General features: G+C 40.9%; 1 protein-coding gene across 8 annotated transcripts in view; it reads left to right on the forward strand.

Moving 5' to 3' along the window:
• The first annotated feature begins 2,871 nt into the window (after window positions 1-2,871).
• The window catches only part of MYB (MYB proto-oncogene, transcription factor), a 33,078-nt gene continuing 22,150 nt past the window's right edge, over window positions 2,872-13,799 (forward strand). For 5 of the 8 annotated variants that reach the window (XM_030556364.1, XM_030556369.1, XM_030556367.1 and 2 more), the window contains exons 1-5: window positions 7,456-7,739; window positions 9,233-9,304; window positions 10,019-10,111; window positions 10,565-10,785; window positions 12,790-13,024. In XM_030556364.1, the coding sequence (XP_030412224.1) occupies window positions 7,584-7,739; window positions 9,233-9,304; window positions 10,019-10,111; window positions 10,565-10,785; window positions 12,790-13,024 (777 nt within the window). In that variant the 5' untranslated portion in view covers window positions 7,456-7,583. Of the gene's footprint in view, window positions 3,181-7,455; window positions 7,740-9,232; window positions 9,305-10,018; window positions 10,112-10,564; window positions 10,786-12,789; window positions 13,025-13,799 lie in introns of those variants that run through there. The other 3 variants (XM_030556365.1, XM_030556371.1, XM_030556370.1) reach the window with 3 other exon arrangements.

Here is a 13,799-nt window from a genome sequence, read left to right on the forward strand (position 1 = left end):
TCCCAACTCCTGATCAGACACAGGAGGAGTTGACCCAGACTGTGGGATCCACCAGATGGGAAGATCACTGAGGTGAGCGAATAAGCGCAGGACCCACCAAGGTAGAGAAGGAACTTTGTCACAATATATATAATAGACAATATACACATTTCACTAAATGACCAATTTTTACTCACACTGAGTACTATTTAGTCATGGTGAGTAATACTTAAACAAGTAGGTCCATCAAATTCAAGGTCCCATTCTTATGTTTGTCTTGGTTAAAGGCCTACTGTAGAGCCCATTTGTGAAAACCACACTCACACTGAGCAGTACATATTCATATGTTGTCCTACTGATGTAAAGAGCTTTGTGCAAGGAATGCAGGATTAGACCCTAAGAAACCAGGTGAGGTAAAATAAGTACCACCCCCTCAACAGCAATGCAGCATACATTTTCCAGATAAAAGTTCTATTCTTGTGGATTGCCAACAGTTTTGATTCTTGAGCTGATAAACTCTGACTATACATGAGAATAAGGGTTACTTTGATACAAATAAGAGATGTTCTCTCTGTAACATACAACAAGCATGGCTGGGTACAATACTGAATTTGAAGTTTCCCTTCATGAGTTCCAACTTAATTGCCATCAACTTCCTATGGAACTCTTTTAATAAACCACCAGCACCGCTGCTCAGTAACCAATTTTTACCAGTCCCTTAAGAACTGCATTAAGATACTACAGTATAATAAGCTTTGTCCCCTGCAGTGCTACTTCCCTGACTCCGAAAGAATTTCTTTATCAGAAGAAACTCTGAGGCCATGAGTAGTTCTTGCTCTCCCTGAATTGCCAGTACAACTTCTCTGAAGTCAATGCTTGGTGGCTTCAAGGGATGCTAGAATGGGTCCTTGGCTTTTTAGTATGTCAGCATTCATTATTCTTATTATTTCCTTTCTATCTGAGAATTTCAGAGTATGTTACAAAAAATGATATGTTAAACCTAACAACCTTGGGAATTAGGAAATTATACTCATTATGCAGATGGCCAGACAGAAGCACAGAATGGCAAAGGGTTTTGCCCAAGGTCACATGGTCAGTCAGTAGCAAAGCTGCAGTAAGAACAGCTTACTGCTAATTTACTGAAGTTCATGTTTCCGATGACATGTCGTGACTTCTGACTCCTAACAATCTAGGGGGTGCCCCTGACAGACAATTCACACACAGATATTAAGACTTAACTAATTATATTATGAAATATATACAGAATAGGCAATATAAAATGTTGCAGTCATTAGTACGTTAACTGCTCCAATTAAAAAGTCTACATAACTGCATGGGCTACAGTATGTGCCTGTTTATTATGAATGACTGTGCTATATGCTTTACACTTTGCATTTTATTCATGACTACCTTGAAAGAAGTCTTCCACTTCTAAAAAGCCCTAAAGGGCTTGGAGTGAAGTGAGCTCAGGCCACTGGCTCAGCAAGTTTGGAAGGTTTTGGAGAGTGCACGGTTAGATTCAGACAGGAACAACGCCACCGAGAACTCATAAATTGTCATTCTTTTGAGTGCGCTTTCAGTCTGAGTATCCTTCTGGTGATTTGCCTGGGTAATTTTAAAGTGCACATCTTAGAATGTGGATCTTTTGTGGTCTTGTTCTTTAAAAATAGCCTGACACTTTAGAGTCCATAAAACTGAAAGTGCTCAGGGTGCTTATGGCTCCACTGTCCCCCAGACGGAATGAAGGCAAGAAACGTTCATTCATAAACTAAGCCTTTGGTGGCAGGGTCCATAAACTGAGGAACACCACAGGTGTCTGAGTTGTAACTTGCAGAGTAGCCTGGGAACTTTGCATGTTTCACCATTTTCAAATTGTGACTCATTTATGTATCAAAAAAAAAGTTTTCTGGAGCTCATCGGACACCCACTACCTCTGCTAAAAGGGGGAAGGCAAGCTGCAGCAACAGGCACAGTCCAGGTCCTGGCAGCAGCAAGAGGAAGGAAAGTAAAAATCCCCAGCAGGACTGCATGACAAACTCCAGCAAAAATCAGCCTCCTACACCAGCAGCAACACAAGCCCAAACAAACAATGATTCGTCCCTTACAGACTACTGGGCTTCACTCCCTTCGTTTTGGTTTTTTAGTGTAAACCCTGCTGAACCAGAGCTAACTAAAACTAAACAAGCAAACAAGAAACAGGTGCACTTTGAGCTGGGGACATTTCCCCCTTCCACTGAATGAACTACTCACACACACACACACACACAGAGCTCACAGTAACACAGAGTCAGAGTCACACACCACACAGACTCACACGTATCACCACCTCCCAGACACACACACACAGCTTTATCCAGCCAATCCTACTTCACCGCCACGCAGGCAGATTCAGACCCCCGGGAGATTCAGATCCACCACACCCCGCACAGGCTTGCAGAAGCAGGACCCCCTGTCCCTCGCACCCGCGTGCCAGGGACGCACCCCAAAGGGGGCTCCTCTCAGGCTGTGGTCATTCGGCTGAGGGACATGTCACATCATGGGGGCTGGGAGCCTTACTCTGAAATGCACCCAGCTCAAGTCCTCCCTCCTCTAGTGTGGGGGTTGTTTAATTACTACACAGTACTTTCGCATCAACCCCTCGGAGAGCTGGCGCGGGGCAGCTGGGGCAGAGAGCGGCCCCTCTTAGCTCTGCTTGTGTGTGTGTGTGGGGGGGGGGAGTCATGGGGACTTGATGCTGCTGAGCGCGGATTGTGCAGCAAAAGGCGCCTCTCCTGCTGCTGCCGCCTCCCTCCCCTTTGCCCCGCTCCTGGCCGCCGCCGTCGCGCGGGCTCCCAGCCACGCAGAGGGAGAGGCGGCACGGCTGGAAGCGGCTCCTCCGCCAGCCGGGGACCCGCAGGCACGGTAGTAAACCCCAGCGGCGCTGGGAGGCGTGCTCGGAGAGCGCTTGCGCACTCGCAGGGGCGCCAGATTTGGCGGGAGGGGGAGTGTCCAAAAAGCCCTTTGTTTGATGGCATCTCTGTTTACAGAGTTTACTCTTTAATCTCAACCTGTTTCCTCCTCCTCCTCCTGCTCCTGAAAACTTCACTGTGCGGCGGTGGGGCACTTTTAAGCAGCACAGAAAGCAAAGCACTTCAGCCAGCACAGGTCCCCCCTTCCTCCCCCAGTGGCTAGTCCCAGGATGGCCAGGAGACCCAGGCACAGGTAAACTCTTTGCAGCATGAAAGCATTTGTGTGTGTGTATGTTTAATAGCCTATGGATAGAGAGGTTTATTTGGGTTATTATTTTTTTTGTTAGTTTTTGCAGGAGTGGTTTGCCAGATCCTCCCCACGCCTGTCAGACTGTGCACAGGGAAGGGGAGAGGGAAACCTAAACAGAACCTGCAAGACCAAATGAATCGTATATTAGGAATCCCCCCCCTCCCTATTCTACCACCCGCACTTCTCCCCCTGCCAAAAAAGGACTCACGATGTTGGCAAGATTGCAATTTGCGGTGCATTTTGCAAGTTGCTCAGACAGAAATTTCCTAGGACCATGCATGGCGCGCGTGGCTACAAATTAGAAGGGGGGAAAAGCGGGGTGGGGGAACAGGATTCCCACTTGGACTTGTTGCCTTCAGCGATCTGTGCCGAGCTGCTCTGCAGTCTGTTTGGGCTGGAGGAGCTAAGCAGATGGCAGATGTAAGCCCAAAAATGTCGGACTTGTTTAGTGGCTGCAGGTAGTTCATTCCCGTTTCATTCATTCTTTGTGGAGGTGGGATGTCAGGTGGGTGGCAGACAGGCGGCGTGAAAAGGAGGCGCTGGGGAGGGAGCAAACCTTTTTTGTTTTGTTTTGTTTGCAGTTGCAGAGACTTTCTTTTAATGACTTCAGCTCTACCCCGCTCATCTCTCGGTTTATAATTATGCCCTGCAAGGCTTTTTTTTTTTTTTTTTTGTAATGCACACGCCGCTCCGCACATGTCGGAGCCCGAGCAAGCTTTTCAGCAGCGCGATGAGAGCAACTCTTAGACTTTGGCAGGAGGGGGGTGGGGTGGGGAGAGAAGAAGGAGAGAGGGGCTTTTGGCAGCAGCTGTCATGTGGGCTACTCCCGTTGCTGTTTTCCTCCTCTTGGGGAATGGGTGTTGCACGGACAAGGGCAGGGTGACAGCAGACCCCGAGCTGTGTTGTGGTGGGGAGTGGGTGCTGGGGGTGACTGATCCCTGCTGCTCCCTTCCCTCTGGCGGGTGGCGTGCTGCGAACTGGAAGGGAGAGGTCTAAGTGCCTCGTGGTTGCTGCTGTTACAGACACACACAGTGCAGGAGGATTGTTTTCTAATTATCTCTGGACTGGCGGTCGGACACGTGGAGAGTTTCTTTTTCCTTTCTGTCCAGCGCCCCGCACACACATGCGGCTTGCGACAGAAAAGCAAATCCCCCTCCCCCGCCGTTTTTCCCTCTTGTGACCGATCGCTGGCTTTAAAAAAAGGTTTAAATTGCCCCGAGTATGAAATCCAGAAGGAGGCTCGGGTTGGGGGTTCGGTGCAAACTAGGCTGTTACTTGAGTATGAGAGAGCGAGTGTGTTACTAGGACGGACGGGTTATGAATTACTCATCCTGTCCTTCCAGAGCGAGAGAGAGACACAGTCACCCTGCATGAGAGACAGTCACCGTGCATGTGTCTCCGCCTCGCTTGCACCTCCCTCTTCAGGCTAAAAGGGAGGTGGTAGAGGTGGTGGGTGAGAGCCTAGTGGGTAGTCTGTATTTTATTTTGACTTTGCAGAGTGGCGGAATGAGCGTGTCAGGAGTGGTGGAGGAAGCCAGGCCTGCAAAACGAAAGGGTCAGTTGCTCTTTATAGGAACTGAATGAGCGGGAGAGTCGGGAGGAAAGTGGAGCTGCTTAGCAGCTTTCAGAATGGTCCTTCCTAGCCAGAGTGGTGGTGGTTCGTGCTCGCGGAACGCCAGATACTTTCCCTCTGGTTGCGAAGAGGATGCGCTGGTGCGAGAAGGGAAACTCTAGATTACTGCTCCCTGAAGTGCTCTGAAAGGAGATGTTGGCAAGGTGGATTAGTCAAAACAACGAAAGTGGATTCCCCTCGTTTGTTTGTGCCCAGTTTCTTCAATCACAGTAGCAAGTCATTTCCTCTCCACCCCCACCCCCTTTTTTATCATTGCACAATTTGGTTTCCTTGACAAAAATATAGAGTATTTAAACAGCACTGAAAATTAGCTTGTGGGGTATCATTAACCCTTTCACTTAGTCCACTCCACTGGTAATTAGCAAGCACATTTGTTGTTGGGGCCAGATTGTGGTCAGGCAGATATTTAAAAAAAAAATGTTTCAGGTATATGTTAGAAACCAGATTTGTTAAATATGGTGCAGATCATCCTATAACCCCCCTAGGCCGAATTTTCGTGCCAGAGGAGACACAGAGTGGGAGTTACTCATTCTGTATGTCACGATAAGGTCCTTCCTAGGTAAGGAAAGAATTTTGATTATAAACATTACAATAAAATAATGTAAACCTTTTCATCACTAATCTACTCCAGTTTCACATATGCCATGTCCATTGATGTACCTGGAACATTTAGCAGCACTGGAGATGTCACCCTGCTGGCTGTACCTGGTACTTTCAATATCAGTGACACCAATTTTCAAAATGATACATGGGTATTTAGCTACAAAACTTCTTTTAACATTAAAAGCAGTCACACAATTGTCTCCATGTGTCACTTAGAAAAGAAAATCTAACTTTTAAAAAAAATAAAAGCAAAGACATAGGACCCTGCAACCTTTTCTCATATAAGTAGTCCTATTGTAGTCAGTGAGACTACTACTGTGAATAACTACTCTTTTGAGTTGAAGGATTGGGTTGAGTTGAAGTCACTAGCTATTGGTAAATATTCCACGTCTTTGTGAGTGAACTATCTAGTCCAGTGGTTCTCAAACTTTTGTACTGGTGACCTGTTTCACACTGCAAGCCTCTGAATGCGACCCCCCCTTCTAAATTAAAAACACTTTTAAAAATATTTAAGTCTATTATAAATGCTGGAGGTGAAGTGGGGATGGGGATGGAGGCTGACAGCTCAGGCTACTCCCCGTGTAATAACCTCGCAAGCCCCTGAGAGGTCACGACCTCCAGTTTGAGAACCCCGATCTAGTCACATGTGCCACCTTACCTAGGCACAGTGGTAGTAATTAAGAAAGGAATTAGCAGACTTGTTTTGTCAGTTTGTTAGCCATTTGGGACTTGTTCTCAAATAGGCCACATGCATCACTGCAGATGCTGAAAAACCTCTTAAATAGTGATTTTCCTTGATATACAATGTGTGCCAGAAGACAGGGCTGATGACTTAATGTTATTTTAACCTAATATATTTTCTTTTAAGCTTTTTGATTACTTGAATTTTGGTGGTACTTGCATCATGGCTAGCAACCTGTACGTTGAACGTCAGCTTAAAGCCCCCCCCCTCCCCAAAAAAAATCTCTGAAAAACAAGTTTAACAGGAGGAATAGTGTCTGATCCATCCTTAATTGAAGTGTTATTAGTGTGGATTTATTAATATGGCTGTTTATCAAAAAAAGTTTTTAAAATTTTATCTAAAGATTTTTCCATATATCATGATCATTAGTCAAATACTACATTGTTTTTTCTGTAGTACTGTAGATGTCAGCTCTTTGTTGAAGTTTCAAAAGTGATGTTTATATCTTAAAGCTGGAAATAATACTTGACCCAACAGAAAGACGACAACTGTTGCAAAACACTTCAATTTTAGCTAGTGGGATAGGGTGAGTGCTATTTGTGAAAACAGTAATAGATTCCTTTTTACCCATAGATAGCCTCTGGGGAAATCCCTTAATCATGAATTAGGTGAGGACTGGAGTATTTCAAAAACAGTATGAAGTATTTAGAAATGAGATAGAGGTAGTAAAGTTAGCAAAATACTCAGTATAAGGAGACTTGATCATTCATGTGGTTACTATGGAGATCTTATATTGTACTTGTCTTCAGCTTTGTCTATACTTCACCATGAACTGTGACATATTTGATAAGAGTTTATTTACAAAATAGTGTGATCACTTGATGGCCTTTATTTTAATTAGTTTTGAAAAACCTGTGCCCTTCAATATTTTTGGTCTTCTAATCCCAAAATGGTGACTAAGTATATTATTGAATAATTTTACAATTTTTATATTTGTACATAAAATACCATTTGGGAATTATGTAATCAGCTACTTCATCAAATATATGAAAACATTAAGCACTCTTCAAAATATGTAGCACAAGTTAAAGATTTTGCATATGCACTTGTGTAGAGGACATAGCCTCTTGTTCTTTTTATTGTCCTAAACATTGTATTTTAATTTGAAACTTTCATTGGTTGAAAGGCTGCCAAGTGTGTAAGTTGCCACTGATCTAAGAGTTTGAGCAGGTCTAAACATGTACAGTAATAAGGTTGCCAGCCCTTTGCTTGTATCTGTGGATACCAAAAACAGCAGAACCAGTTCAGAATAGTAGAACAGAATGCAGAACAAAATCTTGTTGTGCAAGTTTTCAAACTTTTATCTGTATAACCTTTGTAAAGATTGTTGTTTTTCATATATTTTGTAATTCAGTAACGTAAGTCTTCATGTTCCACTCTAAGTCACCTCCTGTTTCTTTTTGTAGTATATATAGTAGTGATGATGATGATGAAGATGTTGAGATATATGATCATGACTACGATGGTCTGCTTCCTAAGGCTGGAAAACGTCATTTAGGAAAAACCAGGTGGACCCGTGAAGAGGTAAATAAAGGCTCACTTACTACATTTGGGTTAAAAAGAGAGAAAATAAGTCAGAGTCTTCTGTCAGATGCAGATTTCATTAGATATCAAGTTCAGCGTGAATCTCATTCATATATATGAGGTCAGAATTTGGCTATATACATAATTAGATGTAACTTTGAGGGTTGTTGTTTTTTAAAAAACAAACTGTTTAAATACTGATCCTTGACTCCAGCAAGACTGTTATACAGGTGTTCAAACTACTGTATTAAGCTGTCAGGATACAACACTTTTAAAGTTACCTGTAGCAATGTTTGATTGTTACTGCTGGCTCTTTTGTTTGAAAATGGTTGCTATGTGAGAAATGACGTCTATTCGGTATCTTAACAGCAGCAAACAACTGTGGTACAAACTTCTGCACTCTTATTACAAATAAGTGGATCATCTGAAGTTTGTGTTTTAATAATGTAGTTGTGATTCCATGCACCAGTAACTAAAATCTGGAAGAAATGTCTATTCTGTACCACAGACTGACATTAAAGATGTTTTCCCTTTTTCAAAGACTGAATATAAGAGAGCATGCTTTGGTAGCTTTTAGTGCTCTTGTGTCTATTTTCTGTGCAAATTATAGTAATAAAAAGTTCATTTACAGGGGTGGATAATCCATGGTCATTTACAATGGTTTAATTTTTGTGTGAAATGTGTTAATTCAGTTATCTGAATGATATTTAGGCTTGTTCAACACCAGTGATTCATACTTATATGTAAACATTAGCAGGCCACTTCATGTATGGTTTTTTAAAAGCTTGAATTGCTATTACAGTACCTTTGTCCTTCTTGATGTTTTGACTTGGCTGTTTTTGGTCTTTAGGGCCTACGTTACTGGACTTTCCTTTTAGGATATTGGTCCAAATTCTCTGATGATGAAAATATTCAAAACTCCTTTGAAGTAAATGGAGTTTCACCCATTTAGGAGTTTTGCCCATTTATACAAGCAGTAAATATGACGGATTACTTGCGTTATGCATTCAGTATAGAATCTTATGCAGTATTGTGATTAACATTGCCCTTAAAATCTTTAAAGCTTTTTGAAAACAGCCTAAGGCGGTATGGCACCTGTATCCTATTGAATTTCAATGGACATTGTACACCTAACTCCTTTAGACTTCTTTGAAAATACCACCCCAAAAATAATAATTTAAATTGCCTTAGCTGGTAAAATGCAGATCAGCATAATTTGTATAGTCCAGGAGCCCAGAAAATATATTTAAGTTCCTGCCCATAACCAAAGAAAAAATATCTGCTGAATGAGGAGGTGTATTTGGCAAGAAAAAAAAGCATAATCAGGCCAGACACTTCCCTTTTATGTCAGTACTGGATCCCTGAAAGAAGTGGATCCATAAAAATTCAGGAACGTGGAGTATTTTCTTTTTTTATGTTAGCTTGACTGATATATTTTAGTTGCAGCACTAAGTGATTGGAGCATTGATGATGTTGTCTTTATGAAAAACTAGGATGAAAAACTAAAGAAACTTGTGGAACAGAATGGCACAGAAGACTGGAAAGTTATTGCCAATTTCCTTCCTGTAAGTGGGTATTGTTTCTGTTTTCGTTTCTAGAGATGACAAACTTTATCACCCATTTTCAAGTAAGGGACGAGGGAGAGGTTATTTCTTAACTACGTTTTCATGTGATATGAAGCCCCGCACAAATGGGAACTTAAGATATTCATCAAGGCATCTTACTGTATTGTAGCTGCATTTCTTAACTTTTATGCTCAATTCTATTTCTCTCACTACTCATCTCAGATGGGGGAGGGAAAATGTAAAAAGACTTTTTGGGGGATTTGTTATAGAACAGATGGCTGATCTGTGAGTGAAACAAAAATGTCTTAGTACAGAGAAAAAAACCTAGCTTTGATCAATAGTAAATGCTGCTTATAAAATATGAGATCCCTTTTGTGATCTCTTACTGTTGTTCGAATTCTACAGATAACATAACACATATTCTTTAAAACTATCTTTAATAGATGTTAAAGGATAAGTTTGTTTAGTTACCATGATAAAGTGACAATTACGGAAAAGATGCTTTTCTAGTTTAATGTGCAGAGTACTTACCAGCCATAGATTGCTGAGGACCTTCATTTCAATCTTGTCTCAGTCATTCCCATATAGCTTCATTGTATTAATTGTATGAGATACATAGAGGGTCTGTTTGGGGAGAAAGTGCAACTAGAAAGAAATATTGCAATTCTTTCATATTTGAGGAGTGATTAATTTGTATGTTTTATGTGCAATCAGAATCGGACAGATGTGCAGTGCCAGCATCGATGGCAGAAAGTACTAAATCCTGAACTTATCAAAGGTCCATGGACTAAAGAAGAAGATCAGCGGGTAATCAGCGTTTTCCTTCAGCATCATATTTTAAATAATACTTAATGATAGGCCCAGTACCACAGTCATAACTGAGATAAAACTCATTTAGACTTCAATGACTTCGGTGGGAGTACTGCCTGAGGAAGGATTTGAAGACTGGTCACAATAATATCAATACTTAGCATTTATAGAATGCTTCCTGGTACAGTTTCAAAGTACTTGATTTGTGTAGAGCAATTAATACTTTAACGCTGCAAATCTAAATGTACGCTAGAAATGCCTTTGATATTACCAAAGCCTTTTCCTTTTGGGTAAATATATAAATAGAAAATACGAAGCAGTGCCTACACCTCTGCTCTATTACAGCGGTTTTGAGAAACTTCATTGAAAATATTGCAGCATCACAGAATGATTGCACTAATTCATTATGTAACACTAAAACATGGGCGGTTCTTGTGTGTTTCTTTGAAGGTGATAGAACTTGTGCAAAAATATGGCCCAAAGCGCTGGTCTGTTATTGCCAAGCACTTGAAGGGGAGGATTGGAAAACAATGCAGGGAGAGGTGGCACAACCATTTGAATCCAGAAGTAAAGAAAACCTCCTGGACTGAAGAAGAAGATAGAATTATTTACCAGGCACACAAGAGGCTGGGAAACAGATGGGCAGAAATTGCAAAGTTGCTGCCTGGACGGTAATGACATATAGTAGCCCTTAAATAGGGAAAAGAAGGTTTTGAGTCTGAGCAGTCTGTACACTGAAAGAATTTCATGTTATAAACCAAAATGCTTTGAGCCAAATCCTAGTGCCATTGATCTAAATAGGACCAGGTATATGGAGAAATATTTTTTAAAGTATTTGCCACTGGATAAAGAAATAGTAACCATAGCAAATCATCAGGGCTTTCCTAAGTGTGGGTCTAGTCTTGTTTGTGTTGGAGTATTTGTCAAAAGTTCTGTTGACTTAATGGTGCAAGATCAGACTCTACAAGTGAAACTAAGTTTACATTCAGCTAAAGGGACACAGTCAACTGAAATCCAGTCAGTATTTTTAACAATGAATTAAAAGTTGTTTCACAAGCTATACCTGCCCAGGGGTCCCAGACAGTTTTGATGGCTTTACATTAATATTTTCCCCATATTTTAAAGTGTTTTACTCTTCTCTGTTGCTACGTGAATGATCCAAATACAAACTAAGGGAAACTGACTAACTAAAACTGCAATCCTGAAAACCCTTATGTAGAATGAGTAACTTTATTCATATGAGTTGTTCTTTTGGCTTCAATGGGACTACTCATCTGTAAGTGTGCAGGGTTGGGGTCGTACTGACTTTGCAGAGGTAACAGTGAAAGTGCCCAAACATAAAGTACTGTCAGATATACAAAATAAGCAAGCAATATTTTTTTTCCTCTAGACTCCAGTAGTTGGTAAAACATCTCCAAGATACACGTGTGATGGCCTTTTTTGGCTGGAGAGAAGAACCACAGACAGGCCTGTCATTTGGAGAGCATTATAATCTCATTGCAGCCTTCCTTGTAACACAGACCCCCACAGTTAATAACACTGGGTGATGGTGAAGTAAAAGCTTTCAGATAGAGGAGTTATATTTGAGTTACACCAAGACCTGATTTTAATAATACAATTCTCATAGCTTTTGTCTAATCACACAATTGAATACTTGAAACAGTTTGTTTTCTGAAATTAAAAAAAACTTTCCCTAATAACCGCTCAGTTGCCCAGTTATGAAATTTGCTTGTAGGTTAACTGTTTCACTGCTGGTTCCGGCACTTTCTCTTTACAGTAATAGAATGCAGCAAAATTCCATTGGAATGTTAATGCTTCAAAAAAATAATGGTGCATGAAGCAACCTGGAAGTTGGGTTTTGCGCCACATGCCAATTGCTTCACCTAGTGGAGATGAGGTAGACCTCAAGTGGTTAATTTCTTACAGTGAAATATAATTGAAGAGAAACATCAGAACTGGATCCATAAATCTATTCATAGTAGAGATCCGTGCATCTTATCCCATACATTCTTTTGGTGAAAATTCCCACTGGTAGTTGATTTCAAAGTGCAATGACCTGAGAGAACTGATCTGTATTTGGAATTGTTAAAAATCTGTGCTTAAGAAGTATGGGTTAGTAGGAGGAGGTTAGAACACCTTTCGGTGTTACACGCAGCATTGAATTGTAACAGATTTATTGAGGACTCTTAGAAATGCTCTATGCTAACAATAGTATCAGAGGGGTAGCTGTGTTAGTCTGGATCTGTAAAAGCAGCAAAGAATCCTGTGGCACCTTATAGACTAACAGACATTTTGGAGCATGAGCTTTCGTGGGTGAATACCCACTTCATCAGATGCATGCAGGATTCTTTGCTGCTTATGCTAACAACAGTTTCCAGTCAACTAACTTTAATTTGAATTGTAGAGACAAGGTGGGTGAGGTAATATCTTTTATTGGATCAACATCTTTGGGGAGAGAGACAAGCTTCCAAGCCGCACAGAATTCTTCTTCAGGTCCAGAATTCTGTGTGGCTCGAAAGCCTGCCTCGCTCACCAAAGACGCTGATCCAGTAAAAGATATTACCTCACCCACCTTGTCTCTCTAATATCTTGGGACTGACATGGCTACAACTACACTGAATTTGAACTGAAAGTTCTATTTGAAAAAGTCTTTATATGCATGTATTTTCTTGTAGAACTGATAATGCTATCAAGAACCACTGGAATTCTACAATGCGTCGAAAGGTTGAACAGGAAGGTTATCTTCAGGAGTCTTCCAAAGCCAACCAGTCATCATTAGCTGGAAGTTTTCAGAAAAACAATCACTTAATGGGATTTGCTCACACTCCACCTTCTGCACAGCTTCCAGCAGCCACCCAACCCCCAGTTAACAATGACTACTCCTATTACCACATCTCTGAGCCACAAAATGTAAGCTGCTGAAAACTTTGTTGAATATGTAGATCTGTGATTAAGCTGTCTGCATTGAAATGGATGAAGATTTATGCTTTTGTTATCGCTTTAGTGGATGGACTGGAGGAATGAGGGCAAATAAGGAATGCCGATCTTAGACATTCAGGCCCTGATTCCGCAAGTCATTTAAACATGTGCTTAACTTTCAGAACATGCTTATGTTCCATTGACTTCAATGGGACTACACATGAATAAAGCTAAGCAAGTTCTTTTCAGAACTGGAATATCATATACTACAGTAATGGGCATGCATAACCTAAAATAGGTAAATCTGCTTTCATACCTTTGTGCTATAGCATTCTAACATCTTAATTTTTAAAGCAAACTAACCAACTATAATGCATATGAAATTGCATTTCTTTTGGTGGTGAGTATTGCACTTGTTGAAATTCAACTATACTTGGGCCTAATTCTGCAGTCTATTTTTATGTGACTCTCAATATTTGTTCTGTTTGAGTAGTTAATTATTACTGTTTTTTAATCGAAATCTTTTTATGCTAATAACTAATACAAAAATTATTGCTACCTTTAAACACAATTGTGTATGGATTGCAATGGGTTTTAGATTGTAATAAAATGTATCTGCTTCCCATTTGCACTTCAGTTTAAAAACATTTAACAAGCATAACTTTCTTTGAATTATTCATCCATTCTCAGAACTGCTAGGTGCTTCTTATTTGAATGTCTTTCCTCCTCTGATGCTTAGTGTCATATTTATTCATTAAAAGCTGCT

The sequence above is a fragment of the Gopherus evgoodei genome, chromosome 3 (assembly GCF_007399415.2).
Source record: "Gopherus evgoodei ecotype Sinaloan lineage chromosome 3, rGopEvg1_v1.p, whole genome shotgun sequence".
In the NCBI taxonomy this organism is placed as follows: Eukaryota; Metazoa; Chordata; order Testudines; family Testudinidae; genus Gopherus; species Gopherus evgoodei.